At 38.5% G+C, this 24400-nt stretch overlaps 1 protein-coding gene and 1 long non-coding RNA gene across 12 annotated transcripts; one reads left to right on the top strand and one right to left on the bottom strand.

Moving 5' to 3' along the window:
• Positions 1-6633: 6633 nt before the first annotated feature.
• On the bottom strand, positions 6634-18941 carry LOC132902616 (uncharacterized). Its single transcript, XR_009657188.1, has 2 exons — positions 18779-18941; positions 6634-11149 (listed from the first exon to the last, which is right to left on the bottom strand). It is a non-coding gene; the product is annotated as an uncharacterized LOC132902616 (long non-coding RNA).
• Positions 18942-20266: 1325 nt separating this feature from the next.
• Positions 20267-23925, top strand: LOC106141094 (calphotin-like). Of its 11 annotated transcripts, XM_060951564.1 has the most exons (5): positions 20267-20397; positions 20902-21006; positions 21760-22007; positions 22302-22373; positions 22518-23925. In XM_060951564.1, exons 2-5 carry the CDS (start codon positions 20906-20908, stop codon positions 23861-23863), a joined length of 1767 nt encoding a protein of 588 aa, XP_060807547.1. In that variant the 5' UTR covers positions 20267-20397; positions 20902-20905; the 3' UTR covers positions 23864-23925. The 11 variants fall into 11 exon arrangements, with proteins under 11 accessions (XP_060807547.1, XP_060807540.1, XP_060807528.1 ...); XM_060951557.1 differs by having other exon boundaries at positions 21760-21863; positions 22302-23925; XM_060951545.1 differs by having other exon boundaries at positions 21760-21863; positions 22119-23925.
• Positions 23926-24400: the final 475 nt, after the last annotated feature.

Raw genomic sequence — 24400 nt, 5'->3', positions numbered from 1 at the left:
GGTAGCTGGATACCGTCGTTGAAAATAGTTTAAATTGTTTGTGAGACTCAGAATATAACTAGGATTTCTAAATTTATTGGTGTGGTTCCCGGCACGAATATGAAAAAGAATAGGACCATTCCACGTCTTCCCAATGGATGTTGTAAAAGGCGACTAAGGGATGGGTTTATAAACTTGGGATTCCTCTTTAAGGCGATGTGTTAGCAACTTGTCACTATTTGAATCTCAAGCCTAACCTAAGCCTAAGGCCTGAGTTTTATATTACTTTTTGCCAAGCGAACTTTTTGTTTGTTTGTTTGTAATATTTTTATTTTACATACGAAAAAACACAAGAATACAGTTAATTTGTAAGACAAAATATACATAGGCTGACTTATCCCATTTAGGAATCTCTTTCAGTCAACCATTGTTGACTATTCAAATAGTTTAAGCCAGTCAACTATTTTTGTATAAAATAATATAATAAGCCAGTTTTTCTATGGTAGGTAACTTTCATTTCGTACCCAATTAAAATTCCATGTTTTACGTTATCTTCCTCCTGCCTAAAGTTCCGATTGCATCCTCACCACTCTGGAGAGGTACCCCGGGGTGAGCTCTTGACCATGGATCCTGGATTGGGTGAGTCAGGTTTTACACGAAACTACTCCCATCTGACCTACGCAAACATTGCAGGGGAACCTAACCCGTATTGGATCTATCATGGTTACACACCCAGTTGCCTGAATGTGCAGGTTTCCTCAAGATCTTTTCCGTCACTGTAAGAGCATCGGTTAGTATTCAAACTAATGTACTTACATAACTTTGAAAATAGTCATTGGCCGCGGTAGGATTTGAACCTGTGCCTTAATGCGCAACACGGGTTTTAACCGGGCACATAACCGATTCGACCTACACCGCTCCATTATACGGTATAATCAATATTTTAAAATTATAAAATTATAATTGTATTAATTAATAATGCCGTGTGGTTCCCGGCACCAATAAAAAAAAAGGGTGGGACCACTCCATCTCGTTCACATGGATGTCGTAAAAGGCGACTAAAGGATAAGCTTATAAACTTGGGATTCTTCTTTTAGGCGATGGGCTAGCAACCTGTCACTATTTGAATCTCAATTCCATCATATTCCAAATAGCTGAACGTGGCCTATCAGTCTTTTCGAGACTGTTGGCTCTGTCTACCCCGCAAGGGATATAGACGTGATTATATGTATGTTTTTAAATTAAAATCTATAAAACAAACTCATTAAAAGCGGTAACACTGGAAAAATCTCGTCTCGGTGGGAAGGGAAAATTCCACGAAGTGTAAATGAGGTTTCGTTGTTTGAATCTTAAATGTGACATTAGAATAGAATCTTTTCGTACATTGAAAACATAAGTATTGCTACGGCTTATGTACATATATTTTGAATACTCCACTATAAGTAAAATCCTAATCCTACTACTATTATAAAGGCGAAAGTTTGTATGGATGTATGGATGTTTGTTACTCTTTCACGCAAAAACTACTGAACGGATTACCATGAAATTTGGTATGTAGGTAGCTGAAGACCCAGAATAACACATAGGCTACTTTTTATCCCAGAGTTCCCGCGGGATTGATAGGGTTTCCATGCGGACGAAGTCGCGGGCGGCCTCTAGTAATATTATAAATGCGAAAATTTGTAAGTATTTCAGTATGGATGTTTGTTACTCTTTCACGTAAAAACTACTGAACCGATTACTATGAAATTTGGTATGTAGATAGCTGAAGACCCAGAATAACATATAGGCTTTTTCCTTTGGTTCCATGCGGACGAAGTCGCGGGCTGCCTCTAGTAATATTATAATCCTAAATTCTACTAAATAAAAATAATCCGTTTAGACATAAAAAATGCTACATACGTATGTATGTAGCATTTTTAAACGGTTTTATTTAGCTCACCCCGTTTGTTTTATTCTTGGGTCAAATTTAGTAATTCAAATTTCACCCTCTTCCTGTCAACCGATTAATCTGAAATTTTGTATACACTTTGGATTTTGGTGACAATATAATTATGTTTATTCATTATCATTATAAATTCAAGATGGCCGCCGTTACAAAATGGCGGATAATTTAGGTTTCATTAATCCCATCAATATGGGTATCAAATGAAAGGGCTCAACAAGCAGAATACAATATACTATAAAAAATTGAAATCCAAGATGGCGGCCTCTACAAAATGGCGGATAACTTAGGTTTTATCAATCCCATCAACATGGGTATCAAATGAAAGGTCTCAACAAGTAGAATACAATTTACTATTCAAAATTAAAATCTAAGCAGTGGGATAAAATGTGAATTAAACAGAATGCGAAATAAAAACTAAAAACTAGAAAATAAAAATAGGTAAAAAAACTTTTTAAGTTAAACGGTTTTATGTTAAACATACATTGCAATGTTTAATATAAATGTACTAAAAACCAAAAAATAATAAAATAGATACAGTCGTGGGAATTATAAACATATGCATAGACTAGACTAAAATAAAACCGTGGGGCACGTCAATTGTCTACAAATTATAGACTTAATGTGCGATAGAAGAATCGTTTAATTCGTCGTTAGGCAGTTGGCCCGCAGACGGTGCGCAAATTACTTACTATTTTGCTGGCTAGCGAGGAATCGTTTCACTGCTCGTAGTTTGTCTTTAATCGACAAAACTTATGATAAAAGTACTACTCGCTCAACATTATGAAACCCTAAAACTCGCTTAATCGAGCTTGCTAACTTGTTTCCACATTCTAGCCCTACTTATCACACGTCCATCGTTGTCGGTTGAACAACTGCCTAATTTTAGTGTAACATTACAAAACAAACATTTTAATCAACGATTGTAGACAATTGACGTGCCCCACGGTTTTATTTTAGTCTAGTCTATGCATATGTTTATAATTCCCACGACTGTATCTATTTTATTATTTTCTATATAATCACGTCTATATTCCTTGCGGGGTAGGACAGAGCCAACAGCCTTGAAAAGACTGAAAGACCACGTGCAGCTATTTGAATCTCAATTCTATCATTAAGCCGTTTAGCTTAATGATAGAATTGAGATTCAAATAGTAACATGTTGCTAGCCTGACGCCTAAAAGACGAATCCCAAGTTAAATACACAAAGACTACTTACATAGTTACACACACAAAACATATTTCTCTTAACGAGTAACAGGTTGCAAGGTACTTTCTAACAAAAAAGGAATAATTTAAGCAAGATTATTTTTCAACCTAAACCCTTAAGGTTGTGGACAAGATCGTTCAGTGAACGTCTAATGGAGGTCTTTGTTCGCTGGGAATAAAAACAAAAATGGAAGACGTCCAGTCTCATAAAACGATCGATTAATTCAACACGGCACTTTAAGTTTTTTTTTTTTATTTGAAAGGTTATCTTGTAACTTGTGTTTAAAGTGCCGTGTGGGTCCCGGCACCTACAAAAAAGAATAGGACCACTCCATCTCTTTCCCATGGATGTCGTAAAAGGCTACTAAGGGATAGGCTTATAAACTTGGGATTCTTCTTTTAGGCGATGGGCTAGCAACCTGTCCATGTATGTATGTTATCTTGTAAGTGAAAATACTCTTCTTTTTTTCGTGAAGTTCATCATTAGTGATTAAGTTATGTATGTATTTCATCGCGTCTATATCCCGTGCGGGGTAGAGAGAGCAAACAGTCTCGAAAAGACTTAAGCTCAGCGTAGCCTGAGCTATGAAATTGAGATTCAACTAGTGACAGGTTGCTAGCCCGTGCCTACAAGAAGAATCCCAAGTTAATAAGCCTTTCTCCCAGTCGCCTTTCACGACATCCATGAGAAAGATAAAAGGGATAGAAGAGCTAGCATGCTTTATATGAATATCAATTCTATCAGTAAGCCAAACAGCTGAACGTGGCTTATCAGTATTGCCTAGACTGTTGACTCTATCTACCCCGCAATAGATACAGACGTAATTATAAGTATGTATGTTTGTATCAGCTTTGTAAAATGCAGAATGTTTTTAGTGAAATAAATTTATGTTTTTATTGAATAAGCTTTGTAATGTTGTGGTTTTCTAGCAAATGAGATTTTTCCAAGAAATTGTAAAACCTGTTTTGTGTTGCTCAAAATAAATAAAATAGTTGGTAATAATATGCAACTGTGGTTGAAAGTAACTGTAAATAAACATACAATGAAAACTGTAAAGATTCTATTTTCTTCTTGACATTATGATTTTTCATTGTAAGTGTGGTTCCCGGCACCATTACAAAAAAGAATAGGACCACACCATCTCTTTCCCACGGATGTCGTAAAAGGCAACTACGGGATAGGCTTATAAACTTGGGATTCCTCTTTTAGGCGGTGGGCTAGCAACCTGTCACTATTTGAATCTCAATTCTATCACAAAGCCAAACAGCTGAGCGTGGCCTATCAGTCTTTTCAAGACTGGTGGCTCTGTCTACCCCGCTAGACGTTACATATGTATGTATGTATGTTAATTTATTTCAATTTCAATTTCAAATTCTTTATTGCATATCATAAAGTACATCAGTTAAATTACAATTCTGCTTATAAATAGGTACAATATGAACCCTGTTGGGCATCGCAATTACAAAATAATATGGAACGGCGGGCAGGTTTATGTCGACTAATGTGTTGAATATATATATGAAGATTTGCTACCATTTACTTTTATTTTCTTTTTCTTTTAACTTAATAAAACGTTTATAAAGTTAAATGGTTGACTGGTAGATAATACTTCTAGCATTAAGTCCCCGAATTTTGAAATTCATAATTGTATTTTGTTCAATTAAATTGAAAAAATAGATGGATTGATCCTATTCTTTATTCCATTGGTTCCGGGAACCACACGACACGTTTTACTACATGTACTCTATTCACCAATGAACCCCTCGCTCACCCGATACAAAATCCACTTTGCAAACAATACTTAGTCACCGTTTCTGGTACAGCAAAACGTCTAAAACTAAACCGCTCGGACGATTCCATTGTACGGGGCGTCACGTGAATAGAAATAAAAAAAAATATGTACGCCGAAAACGCTTGTCAAAAAGCGAGGAATGAGTGTGGCAGCCCTGTGGTCACAGAGCGCAGTCAGGGTTGACATTTGGCAAATATGTTCTACGTACGTAAATACCTATTTGTATGTTAAAAACGACAAGCTATTCAATAAAATAGTGATTTGAGCAAGGATTTTAACAGAACGCCGAATGTCATGTTAACGATGTGGTTGTAGTTTGTGGATTCTTTTTTTTAATACATGCATACATACAAATGGTCACGTCTATATCCCTTGTGGGGTAGACAGAGCCAACAGTCTTGAAAAAAATGATAGGCGACGTTCAGCTGTTTGGCTTAGTGATATAATTGAGATTCAAATAGTGACAGATTGCTAACCCATCGCCTAAAAGAAGAATCCCAAGTTTATAAGCCTATCCCTTAGTCGCCTTTTATGACATCCATGGGAACAAGATGGAGTGGTCCTATTCTTTTTTTTATTGGTGCCGGGAACTACACGGCAATTATTAGTACTGGGAACCACATGGCACTAAGAAAAATCGAAAAATTTCGGCAACAATAAACATTGCCGTCCAAAAATAACTATCACACTATCCAATACAAACTGTGTCTTCTGTTTACAGCCCTATCTCATCAACAGGGTTGTCACAAATAAACAAGCGATGCCACCCACGTGTGTTGATTTAGCAAAGTTTGTGTGTGTGTGTGTGTAAACGGACGAGGGACGATTATGTGTGTGTATTGGAAAATTTAGTGCAATCCCAAACGGCTGATTGAAACTTGTCTCTCTCAATGCACAAGTAAATTATGGTAACAGTTGCGCCCGTGTCAACTAAAAACCTATTACGCTTGTTATTTGATTATTCGTTAAATGCATTAATTATGTGTGTAACAGTAAGAATAAACTTATCTTTATCAATAAGAATATGCCTGAAACTGTATTATTTAAGTCGCTTTTTCTTCTTCATATGCATACATACATACATATGGTCACGTCTATACCTATCTCTAGCGGGGTAGACAGAGCCAACAGGCTTGAAAAGACCGAAAGGCCACGTTCAGCTATTTGGCTTAATGATAGAATTGAGATACTACAAATAGTGATAGGTTGCCAGCCCGTCGCCTAAAAAAGAATCCCAAGTTTGTAAGCCTATCCCTTAGTCGCCTTTTACGACATCCACGGGAAAGAGATGGAGTGGTCCTATTCTTTTTTGTATTGGTGCCGGGAACCACACGGTTCTTCATATTGTCACGGCAATTACCTCGCGGACTTTCCAACTTCTTAGTAAGTGGAATATTGCAGTGATTTACCTGGAGCAAACCATTCAGGCCGCAAAAATATAAACAGTTAAGTAAATTGTGTGTAGAAAATAGAATTGATGAATTATCTATCTATCTAAATATACAGCGACTAATTGTGTAAGAGCAGAGGGTTTGATTAACATTCTGCCTTGTGGTTCCCAGCGCTTTAGAATAAATAGGACCTCTTCATCTCCTTGCCATAAATTCTCATACCTTGCGGGGTAGACAGAACCAACAGTCTTGAAAAGACTGATAGGCCACGTTCAGTTGTTTGGCTTAATGATAGAATTGAGATAAAAATAATAAATATTAATAATTATAAAGTTTATTAATTGGGATAGCATAAATGATCACGGTATTTCACATCATCCCGATATAGCATAAATGATTAAGGTTTTCTCTCTAGGTATCCGACAAGGATCGCTCAGTCATACATCCACTGGCAAACTAGGTTTCACTGCCAAACCACATTTCTGTGCTGCAAGATCAAATATTTGAATTTAGAACTCAATAGTGGCTCCTTAAGGGGAATAACTGACGCAATATCGAAATACACGGAGTATAATATCTAATATAATCTTATATAATATATCGAATATCTAACGCAATATCGAAATACACGGAGGAATATCGAAATACACTTAATAGATTTGTGCAAAAAAATACGTCTAGTTTATTTCGTTTGCTGTGGTGAAAATTCGTTCAAATTCGTCAGTTTTAATTGGTTTTCATTTTTATTTTACAGCTGTGATTTTTTTTTTTAACGGTGCAAGTTTTACTTGCTGGAATAAATTCCAATAAAGTACTTTTCTCTGTGCATTGCTATCTAATTAATTACTATTCGTTTCATCTACAATGATCGTAGCGAGAAAAATCCATAGACACTGCCTACCCCATGTTAGGTAACCACGCATGATCACATTAGGATTTATGTATTAACGAACACAAAAGTTTCTGCCGGAAAAATAGTAAACCTTATTTTTCTGTATTACTTCAACTAAATAATAAATATATAGGTACATAATATATCACACCTTAAGTTAGCCTCGAAGTAAGTTCGAAACTTGTGTTAAGAGATACTAACTCAACGATACTTTATTTTATAATAAATACTTATAAACGAGTAGATAAACATCCAAGACTCAAGCTAAGTATTAAAAGTTTTTTTTCTCATCATGCCCTGGCCGGGATTCGAACCACACAGTTACAGACAAACGCACTACCGCTGCACCACAAATACCGTCTGACAGGTAGAACGATCTAAATAAAGGTACAAATCCGAATAATTGAGAGACACTTGACAGTAACAGCTTCCCCTTAACGTGCTTCGTTACTAATTGAAACCTACTCACTATAATAGTACTCAATAATTCTGCTCGATATCCTTCTCGAATTTCAATCGGGCGCCTCTAAACGATTGATTTCTTACGATGTAGAAGGTAGGTACCACGATGGTGTAGTAAAGTTTTTTTCCACGTGTGTTTGTGTTACTATTGCTATGATTTAGTTTAAATTTTATTCATTATTATAGAATACTTCGTATCACCTAATAATTGTCATATCTTTTGGTTTCACAACATTGGTTGACGGCAAATAAATTACTCAAAACTAAGTTTACTGCCGCTTCCCAAGCGTCAGTGCAGAAGAAGCGGTAACAAACTGCACTGCAGTATTTTTTTTTTAACAACTTCAACATTACAACTTTCTAAACTTAGAATAGAAATGTGGACGAGAGAATACATTGTTCAGATTAATTGACATAAATTTAATAATAAAAAAATATAAATGTGTACGGTAGTAGAAAATTTTAAATGTATGAACTCACACTTAAGATGTTTATTACTAAACTAGCTGTTGCCCGCGACTTCGTACGCGTGGAAGAGTCTGTCGTGGTTATTCTCCATTGTATGCTGTACAAAGTGTTATCATAAATGTATTTTTGTACAAACTTATTTTTGACGTACTGTTTTTTTTATCCAAAATTATAAAACACCCAATCAAATCTTTTCCACATCTGTTGTTGTTAAATACATAAGCAATTTAAATTTCCCTATGCTTATAAGGTCATTATTTTTTATTGGTATCTCAGATAGTTAAATAAATAGATGGGTAACATAACGCATGGTAAAAATAACGCTGATCATAATACACTGATATCCACATAAATACCAAATATACCAATTATCCAATAGGGAAAGGCAGAAACAGTATTCCTCCTTGCGAAGAACCTTTTTAAAACTACATTCATGGTTGTAGCATCACGTGAAAATCCCGCTGTAACTAATTCGCGTAGTCAGTGACCAAGACTGGAACTCATACCTATATATTGTCTGTTCTACATGCTTTTGCCGTAATTTCGCGTAATTAAAAATTATGAGAATTCCTGAAACCCATATTTTAAAAAAGCGCCACCTATTGAGAAAAAGCCGTTTAGCCCGCGCAATTTTATCGCCACCTACAAAAGACCATGGGTCTTTCGCAAATCCCACAGGAATTATAGTCCTCGCGGCATTCAGTAGAATAACTGTAACGTAAAATATAAAATATCTGAGCCGCGCGGCGTGGTAGGTACCTCGCAAGCCACACCTGTCTTCCTTGCAGCGTCATGTTTTGCACATCATGCGGTGCGGGTGAATTTTGTGTTATTTTTATATTGTTATATCTTCTAAGATGTTCATTGAAATTAAGTGATGTCAAAGACAATTTTGTTCACAATTAAGTACTCTTAATCAACAACACATTTATTTGGATAAAGATTAATATTATTACTACGTTGATACAACTCTTAACAAATACATACATAAAATCACGCCTCTTTCTTCTTTCTTAACAAATAATGCATTAATTTCGACCAAATTTGATTACCATAAAAACGGTTCTAGTGAGTTATCTTAAAAGATGGACATATACTGTCGCAGACATTTTTTTAGATTATTTCAAGAGGAATAATTCTTTCTTACATATATTTTTGGTATCTTGAACCGTTTTCGCAGCGCACGCAACGAAAGCCCTCAAGGATGAATAATTATCCCCGTTTTTTTTTCACATTTTCCATTATTTCTTCGCTCCTTATAGTTGCAGCGTGATGTTTTATAGCCTATAGCCTTACTCGATAAATGGTTGACTTGCAACGAATTTCACCATTGTGAAACAATTTTTAAAATTCCTTTCTTAGCAGACGTCTCCAAGTCATAATCTATCATTCTGCCATCTTGTATCTCCATCGATTCATAATTCACTCCGCGCATTTAGCGCCATCTATGTAAGAGAGCACAGATTTTCACAAATCCCACGGGAACGATAGGTTTTTCCAGCACGAAAGGCATAATATGTCCTTCTCCATACTCTGAACTATATATATGCAAAATTTCAAGAAGATTGATTCTAAATTCACTCCGCGCATTTAGCGCCATCTACGTAATTAGCGCCATCTACGTAAGAGTGCACAGGTTTTTCACTAATCCCACGGGAACGATAGTTGTTTTCGGAATGAAAGGTACCCTATGTCCTTCTCTATACTCTGAACTATATATATGCGAAATTTCAAGAAGATTGGTTGTGTAGATATCGCGTGAAAAGAAAACAAACAAACAAACAAACAAACTTACTTTCGCATTTATAATATTAATATATAAATATATATATATATATATTATATTATATTATATATATATATATAATAGTTAGGATATATGCATCTCATTATACTATAACCCATCATAAAAAAAACCAAAGAGGTTTTGTCTATGACGGTCTATGACGTCACCTCTGTAAAGTCATTAAAAAAAGAAGAAATAAATCTTCTCCTTAAATTTCAGAGCTTGTTTTATCGGTGGAGTTAAATTGAGCGTCCTCCATTGATGTCTTTTCTCCGTATTGTTTTTTTATATTGTTGGTATGTTATAACGTTTACTTTTTGCTTTGAGCAAAATATTTTATTCTTGGTCTTCCTCTCTCTCCATTATTTCTTCCTTCTACTATAGTTTTTAAAATTAGACTTGTCATTCATTCCTTTTTTTTCATCTCCTTTTTCGTGTTGAAAATGGTTCATGTTTCTCAATCTCTGAATGACATAATATAAAGAAATACATACCCACTTAATTTTTTTCACCTTATCTTGTTTTTACCTCTATAACCATTCGCCATTGCCTTGCGCTACTTTCTTATTTTGCCTTCATTTCATCAGGTTTATCACCAATAGCATAATGATCACATATTTTTCTGATGATCTTTCAATATTAGGTAATGCTTTCAAATTTTTTGCTTCACCTACAAGAAATGGGAAATATCTATCTGATTTATTGTGCCGACCGCTTAGAGCGTTGTTTTCTCAAATGTAGGACACATTCACTTGTGTTTATAACAACTTTTGCATTATTAGCGTTTGCCCGAGGTTTTGTCTCTGTGGGAAATTACAAACGAAGCTTTATACGAGTATCTATTTACTCCTGGGAGTTTAAGTTTAGGTGATCTCTTTATCAAACTACGTCAGTAAAAGGTGACACCTGTAACATTAAATGAATTTGTCACATTGCTAAATTATAGTCTGTCTAATCATTTAGTGCGTCAATTTAAAAGGATCACAGGAATCGAAATTATACATTATTTCTTCTCTCTGTGTGTACGACTTTTAAGTGATGTTCAATACTCTAATCTTTTTTGCCTTAAAACACGCACGCGATATATATTCAGACCAGGCTATTCATTTTATGAGGTTGGTTAGTTCCATTATGGAGTAAGAGCAGTTATATATACGCTACTACTCTACTTATTATTCCAACATATTCCTCGCAGGTCCAAACTGCTCAGTCAGGATACGAAATCTGAAATGAACAGTTAAAATTCAAGCCAAGGTTTGTATATTAAAAAGCGTATTCCCCTGAGATTCACACGTTCCTCGCAGGCGGCAGTGAGACGCCACAACGACGCTTTACAAAATTAGCCGACATTCGCCAAGGCGGATAGAGTCTGGGAGCTAGGTGGATTGTTCAAATTTTGTAAAAAAAAATTAAAGCGAAAATATTCTTATTAAAATACCACAAAAATTCAGAAACATCACATCTTAAATCAATATTAATTTCGTTATTGAGTTATATACAAATATACATACATATAATCACGTTCATATCCCTTGTAGGGAAGACAGAGCTAACAGTCTTGAAAAGACTTGATGCTGTTCGGCTTGATGACAGAATTGAGATTCAAATAGTGCTAGTTGCTAGCACATAATCTAAAACAAGAATCCCAAGTTTATAAGCCTATCCTTTAATCGCCTTTAACGACATCCATGAAAAGATGGAGTGCTCCAATTCTTTTACTATTAGTGCCGGGAACCACACAGCACTATTGTTTTTATTTGTATTTTATCTTCATAATCAAATAATTGCTGCAATGGGTTATAATACAAACAAAGAACAAGAGCAAACAAAAACGAAACATAAATAAAACAGTAACTCCAAATAAACAAAAAAATACTATCTCGTAAGGTGTAATAATACAAACTTAGAACAAGAACAAACAAAAACAAAACAAAAACTAAAATAAAAAAAAATAAAAAAAATACTAGCTCCTGTACTACTTCGTCCGTGACTATTGCGCCGAATAGGGGACTTCCAGAAGTTCCCCGTTCAACAGTTTTGTACCAGCTGTGCCCATATTGCCAGAGTGTTACATGCAGCGGTTACTTTATTTTCCTTCTTTTTTCCTCTCTTAAACTTCTTATATAACTCTCTCGTTTTAGCAAAATACATCTAATGCTACAAATTATTTATTAATTATTGATTATTTTTTTGGTAATATTTTTTAAAATGTGTATCTATTTAAAAGATCAAAATGTTTTGATGGAAAATTGAAAAAAAAAAAACTGAAGGAAGTCTAAACTTCCAAAATTGTTGATTATTTTGAATTCATACAACAAAATTAATATATGTGCACATAACTCGCTAATTTTAGTAAAACTACTCCAACACTTAGCTACAATTTGTCGTACAGACTCTTCTATTAAGTAATTAATGTGCATAGAAGTATTAAAAAAGTTGGGATTAACTTGAGAAACTGCAGATGTGGCCAGCTAATAAATTATGAGATACTTTGTACACGCGAAACACGTTTCATTATTACTGAACACTAGCTTTCGTGTCCGTTTTTGCTTGCTTCAATAAAAGACAATATAAATGTAAGATTTATATTTATATATATTTATATAGGGATAGGCTTAAAAACTTGGTATTCTTTTTTAGGCGATGGGCTAGCAACATGTCACTAGTTGAATCTCAATTCTATCGTTAATCCAAATAGCTGAACGTGGCCATTCAGTCTTTTCAAGACTTTTGGCTCTGTCTACCCACAAAAGGATAAAGACGTGACCATATGTATGTATGTATTTATATTTACTTAGCAGTTACACCTGTTTCTAAAAATAATTAAATATTATTCCATCATTCAGCTATCCATCCAGCCAAGTGTTGCCTTTAAGTATTTTATCTATCGGCTGTCTACCCCGAAAGAAGTATTTTGGTGAGTGTCTGATTAAACAATGTTAAAATTTCAGAGATAAGTAATGGCAGCTTCAAAATGTCTTTCGCTTTAAAATAAGAATCCGTACTAATATTATAAATGCGAACGTCTGTCTGTCTGTCTATCTGTCTGTCTGTCTGTTCCTCTTTCACGGCCGAACCACTGAACCGATTTTGATGAAATTTGGTATGTATATAGTTTAAGACCCGCGTTCAAACATAGGCTATTTTTTTTTTCAAAAAACGACCCCCAAAATAGTCAAATGGGGGGTTGAAAGTTTGTATGAAAATCATCGTTCCGCTTTCACGCCTGACCCGCTGAACCGATTTTGATGAAATTTGGTATGTATATAATTTAAGACCCGCGTTCAAACATAGGCTACTTATTTTTGCAAAAATCGACCCCCAGAATAGTCAAATGAGGGGGTGAAAGTTTGTATGAAAATCATCGTTCCGCTTTCACGCCTGAACCGCTGAACCGATTTTGTTGAAATTTGGTAAGTATATAGTTTAACACCCGCGTTCAAACATAGGTTACGTTTTTTTCAAACTTCGACCCCCGAAATGGTCAAATGGGAGGGTGAAAGTTTGTATGAAAATCGTCGTTCCAATTTCACGCCTGACCCGCTGAACCGATTTTGATGAAATTTGGTATGTATATAGTTTAAGACACGCGTTCAAATATAGGTAATTTTTTTTTCAAAAATCGACCCCCAAAGTAATCAAATGGGGGGTGAAAGTTTGTATGAAAATCATCTTTCCGCTTTCACGCCTGAACCGCTGAACCGATTTTAATAAAATTTGGTATGTATATAGTTTGTCTGTCTGTCTGTCTGTCTGTCTGTTCCTCTTTCACGGCCGAACCACTGAACCGATTTTGATGAAATTTGGTATGTATATAGTTTAAGACACGCGTTCAAATATAGGTAATTTTTTTTTTCAAAAATCGACCCCCAAAGTAATCAAATGGGGGTGAAAGTTTGTATGAAAATCATCTTTCTGCTTTCACGCCTGAACCGCTGAACCGATTTTGATGTAATTTGGTATGTATATAGTTTGTCTGTCTGTCTGTCTGTCTGTCTGTTCCTCTTTCACGGCCGAACCACTGAACCGATTTTGATGAAATTTGGTATGTATATAGTTTAAGACCCGCGTTCAAACATAGGCAATTTTTTTTTTCAAAAATCGACCCCCAAAATAGTCAAATGGGGGGGTGAAAGTTTGTATGAAAATCATCTTTCCGCTTTCACGCCTGAACCGCTGAACCGATTTTGATGAAATTTGGTATGTATATAATTTAAGACCCGCGTTCAAACATAGGCTACTTATTTTTTCAAAAATCGACCCCCAGAATAGTCAAATTGGGGGGTGAAAGTTTGTATGAAAATCATCGTTCCGCTTTCACGCCTGAACCGCTGAACCGATTTTGTTGAAATTTGGTATGTATATAGTTTAACACCCGCGTTCAAACATAGGTTACGTTTTTTTTCAAAATTCGACCCCCAAAATGGTCAAATGGGAGGGTGAAAGTTTGTATGAAAATCGTCGTTCCAATTTCATCCTGACCCGCTGAACCGATTTTGATGAAATTTGGTATGTATGTAGTTTAAGACACGCGTTCAAATATAGGTAATTTTTTTTTCAAAAATCGACCCCCAAAGTAATCAAATGGGGGGGTGAAAGTTTGTATAAAAATCATCTTTCCACTTTCACGCCTGAACCGCTGAACCGATTTTAATAAAATTTGGTATGTATATAGTTTAAGACCCGCGTTCAAACATAGGCTACGTTTTTTTAAAAAATCGACCCCCAAAATAATCAAATGGGTTGAAAGTTTGTATGAAAATCATCGTTCCGCTTTCACGCCTGAACCGCTGAACCGATTTTGATGTAATTTGGTATGTATATAGTTTGTCTGTCTGTCTGTCTGTCTGTCTGTTCCTCTTTCACGGCCGAACCACTGAACCGATTTTGATGAAATTTGGTATGTATATAGTTTAAGACCCGCGTTCAAACATAGGCAATTTTTTTTTTCAAAAATCGACCCCCAAAATAGTCAAATGGGGGGGTGAAAGTTTGTATGAAAATCATCTTTCCGCTTTCACGCCTGAACCGCTGAACCGATTTTGATGAAATTTGGTATGTATATAGTTTAAGACCCGCGTTCAAACATAGGCTACTTATTTTTTCAAAAATCGACCCCCAGAATAGTCAAATGGGGGGGTGAAAGTTTGTATGAAAATCATCGTTCCGCTTTCACGCCTGAACCGCTGAACCGATTTTGTTGAAATTTGGTATGTATATAGTTTAACACCCGCGTTCAAACATAGGTTACGTTTTTTTTCAAAATTCGACCCCCAAAATGGTCAAATGGGAGGGTGAAAGTTTGTATGAAAATCATCGTTCCGCTTTCACGCCTGACCCGCTGAACCGATTTTGATGAAATTTGGTATGTATATAGTTTAAGACACGCGTTCAAATATAGGTAATTTTTTTTTCAAAAATCAACCCCCAAAGTAGTCAAATGGGGGGGTGAAAGTTTGTATGAAAATCATCTTTCCGCTTTCACGCCTGAACCGATGAACCGATTTTAATAAAATTTGGTATGTATATAATTTAAGACCCGCGTTCAAACATAGCCTGCGTTTTTTTTTTCAAAAATCGACCCCCAAAATACTCAAATGGTCATCGTTCCGCTTTTACGCCTGAACCGCTGAACCGATTTTAATGAAATTTGGTATGTATATAATTTAAGACCCGCGTTCAAACATAGGCTGCGTTTTTTTTTTTCAAAAATCGACCCCCATAATACTCAAATGGTCATCGTTCCGCTTTCATGCCTGACCCGCTGAACCGATTTTGATGTAATTTGGTATGTATATAGTTTAAGACCCGCGTTCAAACATAGAAATCAAATATAAACTTAAAACAGTCCCGCACGATACGGGATTAAAAAATGGGTGTTTTATGTCGTATCCTTATAATCTAAAATACATTTGCGCGGGCGAAGCCGCGGGCAAAAGCTAGTAATACATATAAAGTCTACTTTGATTTCTATGGTCTTACCTCAAAAAAGCAAACTGTTACTGTCTAAATTTTAATTCTCATCTAAGCGTGTCCTTCCGGACCTGAAACCGTTGGTTCTAAATGTAACATTTGAACTCTTTATAAATGAATCAGTAAACGATTGTCCGGAGTGAGTAATTCAAAGAGAGAATTTTCAACGACGAATGTACCTTAATCAAATCGAGCCCGTTCCAGGTCAGGTCAAGAGTACCCAAACTCGAAGAGCATATATGAAAAGACTTTTGAATGTGGATGAAGCGACAGAAGTATGCAAGGAACGGGTCAAGTGGATAGATGTAGTCTCTGCCTACCCCTCCGGAGAAGAGCAATGTTTTTATGTATGTATAATTGGATCATAGCCTCAAGCCTATAGGATACGGTTAAATTATCATTGAGCTGTCATTTAATACCCCAATATTCAACTGAAATAACTTAACCAAGCCACATATTCCGCGTCACGCACGATCAGATAAATGCTTTACGTGTTTGCAAAACGATAAATAAATACTGTGTGATACTTTACGTTTTTTGGAACGATAAAAATAGTGAGATTGCGATAAATAAACAAACAGTGCTTTAAATGTAATCTCAATTGATATGATAAAAGTTTGTTTTTGTTACTTTTTATTTAAATCTCAGATCCAACTCTCAGGCTCTGTCTACCCCGCAACGGATAAAGACGTGATTATATGTGTTATGTATTTGAATCTTAATACCACCATTAAGCCGTACAACTTGAATGTGGCCTTTCAGTCTTTTGCGAGACTGTTGGCACTGTCTACCCCGTAATGGGGTATAGACATGACGATATAGGCGCGATTATACATATGTGTGTGTATGAGTATAAGTAAGAAAATTTCTCAGTCGAACTAAAATAATCAACTGAGTACCAGGAGTGCAGAAACATAACAGAGGTTTCTGATTGATGTTGTGCTATAAGCCGCGCCCATAACCGCTCCAAGTTACGCCATTCAACAAAACTCGACTTTTGTTTTTCTTATGAATAACCCGCCTTTGTAGACTGAGAGCCAGTATGAAGATTTTTAGATAAACTGAATCTCGTATATAAACTGTTGTTCTGTTCACCCTTGCCTCAATTTTGTATGCGATCCTCTTATTGTCAGGTTGGCTGGAAAAGATCCAAAAGATCCTACTAAGGGATAAGCCCGCATTTGTACAGTACTACTGTTTTGTATTTGTAATGTACTCCTGTGAACAATAAAGCATTTACTTACTTACTTACTAGTTTATCATTTACTTACTAACTTACTTGTTTATCATTGTACGCAGATCTACCTGCATATATAGTAGTTGTTTAACGCATATCCTGTGTGAACGATTCTTTATTTTTTGTTTGGAAATGAAATTAAACTAAGTCCATTTGAGCAATTCCTGTATGTGTGCGAAATTTCAGGGATATTACTTAGAAAAAGCAAGCAAGAATAGGTTATCTTTAAAATATACATAAATATTTTGATTTAATATTGTTTTTTTTTGTTTCAATTTGCCATGTTGGTACTCTCTAAGAGAGTACGTTCTGATCTTTTATCTATACATATAATAAAACGGTAAAAATATTTTGTCTGTACACTTAATATTTTGACTGAAACGGATAGAGATTTTATTTTATATTTTTTGTGTCTGTCTGTATCTGACTGTATGATCAAGATTTAATTCGAAATTTACGCGGACGAAGTCGCGGGCAACAGCTAGTTCGAAATAAAATTTAAGTTAATTTTCATTTTACACCAATGGAAACAGTGTACTCTAGTATTAACATAAAAAACATCAAAATGTTATTAATATTTTTTTTTAATTTAATATTTATTTAAGAAGCGGCATTTGTTCAAGCTCCCGGACTAGCGATTACCCGCAAGTATATTACTCGGTTCTTAGCACATTTTTCTTTGATGGAAATTGAAAAGTTTCGTGCTCGCAAAGAAAGTAATTTGTAGGTGGTAAGCACGTGGGAATGATATAATACCATACGTCTTGAAAAGGTTTAGTTATGTGTATAATAATATTGTTTCCGTTATTTAGATTCATACTGTTATTGAGAAAATTTAACATCTATTCTTTTATGGATTAGCAGGAGGTCATGCTTAAAACGATGGGCTAGCGACCTGTCACTATTTGAATCTCAATTCTATCATTAAGCCAAACAGATGAAAATGAACTATTGGTCTTTTCAAAAGTGTTGGCTCTGTCTACCCCACAAGGGATATAGAGGTAACTATATGTATGTATGCTAAAGGAACACATATAATATCTGTATCCCTTACGAGGTAGACAGAGCTATAGTTCCAAAACGTTAAACCCATATTTAGCTGGAAATCAAATTGAAACTGAATAGTGGCAGGTTGCGTGCCCATATTCTACATACATAAAGAAAGCCTCTTTCCCGGAGGGGTAGGTAGAAAAAGTATATTTCCACTTGCCACCATTCCCTGCATACTTCTTTCGCTTTATCCACTTTCATAACACCCTTAATTAAAGCGGGTGCTCTTGTCCCGACCTTTTGCCAGAACGTCTCCAATATTTTACGATATTATATTCTACGATATGATACGAGTATAAAAAATTTAAAGTTTATATTATAAGCATTCCCCTTGACTGCCGTGCATGAAGAGAGTTATGAATGTGGATGAAGCGAAGGAAGTATGCAGAGATCGTGGCAAGTGGAAAGATGTAGTCTCTGCATACATCTCCGGAAAAATGGCGTGATTTTATGTATTTATGTTTGTATGAAGCGGAAGAAGTACGCCTCTGCCTACCCCTCCGAGAAAGAGATGGACTTAGGTGACAATTTATCCACTAAATATCGCATCTGAAGATGAATTTCCACTGAGAGATTTTGTGTGTACTACTTACAATTTAAGATGAATCTTGATAAAGGCTCTATCTAAAACCTTCTCCAATTTACACGAGACAAGAGTACTGCATACATTGCAAGAATCGTGATAATTAACGAATATTGTTTTGATTCGCATAGTATAATCACAAATTAAAGTAACTCACAGATGTGTTTGTATTGATCAATAATACATTACAATGAAATAAAAAAAATAAAAAATACAGAAAGAATTAACTAATATTAAATCATTATTAATACATAAATTATTTATTTATTTTAAAATTCTCTTGTAGGCGATTGGCAAGCAACCTGTCACTATTTGAATATCAATTCCATCATAAGGCCATACAGCTGAACGTGGCTTTTTGTTCTTTCCAAAGTTGTTGGTTCTGTCTAACCCCAAAGGTATAGACGTGACTATATGTATGTGTGTATGTATGTAATTTTTAAATTGTTATTTTTTTCAAATAAACAGTAACACTAACATTTTAATAGTGCGTAAATTAATTTTAACATCATAAGTATTTACTTACATAAAAAGCTTATTCTTCAATATATGTATTAATACTTTATCTGTGTTATCAAAATTAGTGGCAATATTTATTCAATTAAACCCATATCTTGTTCAATAAAATTAAACTTGATTAATGATACTTAAATTATATTCCAATGCTTTTTAAATATACGGTGGGATATTTCTGTGATCTCAGTATTTTGTATTCTATCACAAATTGATAATTTATCACAATGACAATAAATTAAATACTCCAAGATTTATATAAGCGATTATAATATTATTAATCTTTCATTAAGAAATTTATTATACTACAATAAATTTTTGACTTACGTTATTTATCTTCTCTTGTAAATTATTGATAATTTTAAGGTTAATATGGAATTTTTTAAAGGGTCTTTGTACCTTAATCTCCATATTCATTAATATTAGTTTCCGCGGGACTTTCTCCTGGCGTTAGTCCAGGAATCTAGGCTCGTCTCCAGAAAGGTGAGAGACCGAGATTCCTGGATTGGAGAAGTCAGGTTTTTATACGAAGCGACTCTCATCTGACCTATGCGACTTTTACAGGGGAACCTAACTCGTATTGGATGATAGTAACATGTGCCTAAATGTGCATGTCCAGGTTTCCTCACAATGTTTTTCCACACTATAAGAGCTGCCTTAGGAAATAACGGGCCATTTATGGACTAATTACATACATTACTACATTATTCATAATTTTGTTTTATGCCAGGCATTTCGGCAATGTACAAATTGCAAAGTCTTACACATATAAATAAAATCACGTCTATATGCCTTGCGGGGTAGACAGAGCCAACAGTCTCGAAAAGACCAATAGGCCACGTTCAGGTTTGATGATTTATGAATGCTTAATGATAGATTATTCTCTTCATTTCACAAGAATGGATTCCATATTAGGTATTAATCAACATTAGGTTTGTATATTATCGTAAAATCGGGTTTAAATTAAGATTAACAATGCTATCTACTACTGGTATTAACAGCAATAAAGCGTTATCTAAACATACTAATTACAGACAGGAACAAAGATAAAATTCATATAAAAAGGTAAACAAAATCATCGAAAAACATAGTTTGTTGAACATCAAACAAACAGAGGTATGTATTTTTAATTAATTAATTTATGATGATTAATTAATTGACGGCCTTTGTGGCTCTGCGGTAGTACGCTTGTCTGTGACACCGGAGGTCCCGGGTTCGAATCCCGGCCAGGGCATGATGAGAAAAGAACTTTTTCTGATTGTCCTGGGTCTTGGATGTTTATCTATATAAGTATTTATTATAAAATATAGTATCGTTGAGTTAGTATCTCGTAACACAAGTTTCGAACTTACTTCGAGGCTAACTCAATCTGTGTAATTTGTCCCGTATATATTTATTTATTTATATTTTATTTATGCATACAATCATGTCTATACGGGTACAAACCTTAGCGGGGTAGACAGAGCCAAAAAAAATTTAACTCTCCTAATCCTCCTGGATCCTATATGGTCAAAGGCATACCCCTGCAGAGTGTTGAGGGTGCAACCGGGACTAAAGCCAGGAGGAAGAAGATTAATACTTATCTTCTATCAACTAAATATTTCCTCCATTTTCTTCCAGCAAAATGAAATCCCTGCTCATAACCGCTGTCTTAGTCGCCGTGGCCCTGGCCGGGCCCACCAACCGCGTCCTCATCGCCAGTCACCTCTTCGAGTCACCAATCGCCGTTGGCCCCGCTATAGTGGACTCGGCGCCCATCGCCGTTGGCCCCGCTATCGTGGAGTCACCTGTCGCTGTCAGCCCCGTTATTGTAGCTGAGCCTTCCCCTATTGCCGTTGGCCCCGCTATCGTCGAGAGCCCCGCTCCCATCGCTGTCGGCCCCGCTATCGTCGAGAGCCCCGCTCCCATCGCTGTCGGCCCCGCTATCGTAGAGAGCCCCGCTCCCATCGCTGTCGGCCCCGCTATCGTCGAGAGCCCCGCTCCCATCGCTGTCGGCCCCGCTATCGTCGAGAGCCCCGCTCCCATCGCTGTTGGCCCCGCTATTGTGGAGTCACCTGTCGCTGTAAGCCCCGTTATTGTAGCTGAGCCTTCCCCTATTGCCGTTGGCCCCGCTATCGTCGAGAGCCCCGCTCCCATCGCTGTCGGCCCCGCTATCGTCGAGAGCCCCGCTCCCATCGCTGTCGGCCCCGCTATCGTCGAGAGCCCCGCTCCCATCGCTGTTGGCCCCGCTATTGTGGAGTCACCTGTCGCTGTAAGCCCCGTTATTGTAGCTGAGCCTTCCCCTATTGCCGTTGGCCCCGCTATCGTCGAGAGCCCCGCTCCCATCGCTGTCGGCCCCGCTATCGTCGAGAGCCCCGCTCCCATCGCTGTTGGCCCCGCTATTGTGGAGTCACCTGTCGCTGTAAGCCCCGTTATTGTAGCTGAGCCTTCCCCTATTGCCGTTGGCCCCGCTATCGTCGAGAGCCCCGCTCCCATCGCTGTCGGCCCCGCTATCGTCGAGAGCCCCGCTCCCATCGCCGTTGGCCCCGCTATCGTCGAGAGCCCCGCTCCCATCGCCGTTGGCCCTGCTATCGTCGAATCACCTGTCGCTGTAAGCCCCGTTATCGTGGCTGAGCCTTCTCCCATCGCTGTTGGCCCCGCCATTGTGGAGTCCCCTGCTGCAGTCAGCCCCGTCATCGTTGCTGAGCCTTCCCCCATCGCCGTTGGCCCCGCTATCGTCGAATCACCTGTTGCAGTCAGCCCCGTTATCGTGGCTGAGCCTTCTCCCATCGCTGTCGGCCCCGCTATCGTCGAGAGCCCCGCTCCCATCGCCGTCGGCCCCGCTATTGTCGAATCACCTGTTGCCGTCAGCCCCGTTATCGTGGCTGAGCCTTCTCCCATCGCTGTAGGCCCCGCTATCGTCGAGACACCTGTCGCCGTCAGCCCCGTCATCGTAGCCGAGCCTTCTCCCATCGCCGTTGGCCCCGCTATCGTTGAGAGCCCCGCTCCCATTGCCGTTGGCCCCGCTATCGTGGAGTCACCTGTTGCCGTCAGCCCCGTTATCGTAGCTGAGCCTTCTCCCATCGCTGTTGGCCCCGCCATTGTGGAGTCCCCTGCTGCAGTCAGCCCCGTCATCGTTGCTGAGCCTTCCCCCATCGCCGTTGGCCCCGCTATCGTGGAGTCACCTGTTGCTGTCAGCCCCGTTATCGTAGCTGAGCCTTCTCCCATCGCCGTTGGCCCCGCTATCGTCGAGACACCTGTCGCCGTCAGCCCCGTCATCGTAGCTGAGCCATCCCCCATCGCCGTTGGCCCCGCTATCGTGGAGTCACCTGTCGCCGTCAGCCCCGTTATTGTGGCTGAGCCTTCCCCCATCGCCGTTGGCCCCGCTATCGTGGAGTCACCTGTCGCTGTAAGCCCCGTTATCGTAGCTGAGCCTTCCCCCATCGCCGTTGGCCCCGCTATCGTCGAGACACCTGTCGCCGTCAGCCCCGTCATCGTAGCTGAGCCTTCCCCCATCGCCGTTGGACCCGCTATCGTCGAGACACCTGTCGCCGTCGGCCCCGTCATCGTAGCTGAGCCTTCCCCCATCGCCGTTGGACCCGCTATCGTCGAGACACCTGTCGCCGTCGGCCCCGTCATCGTAGCTGAGCCTTCCCCTATCGCCGTTGGTCCCGCTATCGTCGAGACACCTGTCGCCGTCAGCCCCGTCATCGTAGCTGAGCCTTCCCCCATCGCCGTTGGCCCCGCTATCGTCGAGACACCTGTCGCCGTCAGCCCCGTTATCGTAGCTGAGCCTTCTCCCATCGCTGTTGGCCCCGCCATTGTGGAGTCCCCTGTTGCAGTCAGCCCCGTCATCGTAGCTGAGCCTTCCCCCATCGCCGTTGGCCCCGCCATTGTGGAGTCCCCTGTTGCAGTCAGCCCCGTCATCGTAGCTGAGCCTTCCCCCATCGCCGTTGGCCCCGCCATTGTGGAGTCCCCTGTTGCAGTCAGCCCCGTCATCGTAGCTGAGCCTTCCCCCATCGCCGTTGGCCCCGCCATTGTGGAGTCCCCTGTTGCAGTCAGCCCCGTCATCGTAGCTGAGCCTTCCCCCATCGCCGTTGGCCCCGCTATCGTCGACACCCCAGCTGTAGCCCCCGTAGCGGTCGTGGACACACCTATTGACCCCGTCGCCGTTGTAGACGGACCTAGCCCTATCGCCGTTGGGCCCGCCATCGTCGGACCTGTCGACCCCGTCGCCGTTGTCGATGGACCCTCTCCCATAGCTGTTGGACCAGCAGTCATCGGCAGCTTTGAGCCCGTCATCTCTGAGACTCCAGTCAGCACTTCCCTTATCACCCTTATCTTCAACATCTACAACCAAGCCAGTGATTTCCTCGGAAACCCAGCACCTGTGGCTCCCGAAACCGTCATATCTGAAGGTGCTGACGCAGTGAACGTAGTAGAACAAGCTGTTGACCCAGTTAATGTTGTTGATCAAGTTGTTGAACCCGTGTTGGTAGTTGAAGCACCTGCAGACCCTGAGCCAGTGGTGGTAGGCCCCGCAGTCATCCCTCAGCCTGTGGTCATTGCAAACCCAATTGCCGAGCCTGCTATTCATGCTTAAGCGAAGTATGTCGGGTAAGCGGTATGTATAATATTGTAAAATAAACATCTTATTTCTAAATATTTATGCGTCTAATTTGAATTTATTCCCTAGATGTCTCTTATTTTTCATTAGATCAAATTTTGATTACTATTCAAAACTGACTTACTAGAACCCCCTAAAGGGATACATATAATCACGTCTTTATCCCTTACGAGTAAACAGAGCCAAAAGTCGCGAAAAGAAAAGAGTAAAAGAAAAATTTTAAGTTAGCCTTTTCGATGATTGAATTTTACAATCGATACGGGAACAGAAACTTGGAAGCAATATTACACACTATTTTTACCATAACTTTAAATCAAACAGCTAATAAACATTACATATAATCACGTGTATATCCCTTGCGGGGTAGACAGTGCCAACAGTCATCAAAAGACTGAAAGGCCACGCTCCGTGGCTTGGCTCCATGATATAATTAAAATTCAAATACTGACAGGTTACTAGCACATCGCCTTAAAGAGGAATCCTTAGTATACAAGCCTATCCTTTACTCGCCTA

The sequence above is a fragment of the Amyelois transitella genome, chromosome 3 (genome assembly GCF_032362555.1).
Source record: "Amyelois transitella isolate CPQ chromosome 3, ilAmyTran1.1, whole genome shotgun sequence".
NCBI lineage: Eukaryota > Metazoa > Arthropoda > Insecta > Lepidoptera > Pyralidae > Amyelois > Amyelois transitella.
The sequence above is the reverse complement of the archived record's forward strand: the minus strand, read 5'-3'. Positions and strand labels throughout refer to the sequence as shown.

Coding starts and splice junctions, on each gene's coding strand:
- LOC106141094 (XM_060951500.1), top strand. CDS start 20,906: ATGAAATCCCTGCTCATAACCGCTGTCTTAGTCGCCGTGGCCCTGGCC. Junction 21,007..21,759: donor CTCTTCGAGTCACCAATCGC/CGTTGGCCCCGC, acceptor CGCTCCCATCGC/TGTCGGCCCCGCTATCGTCG.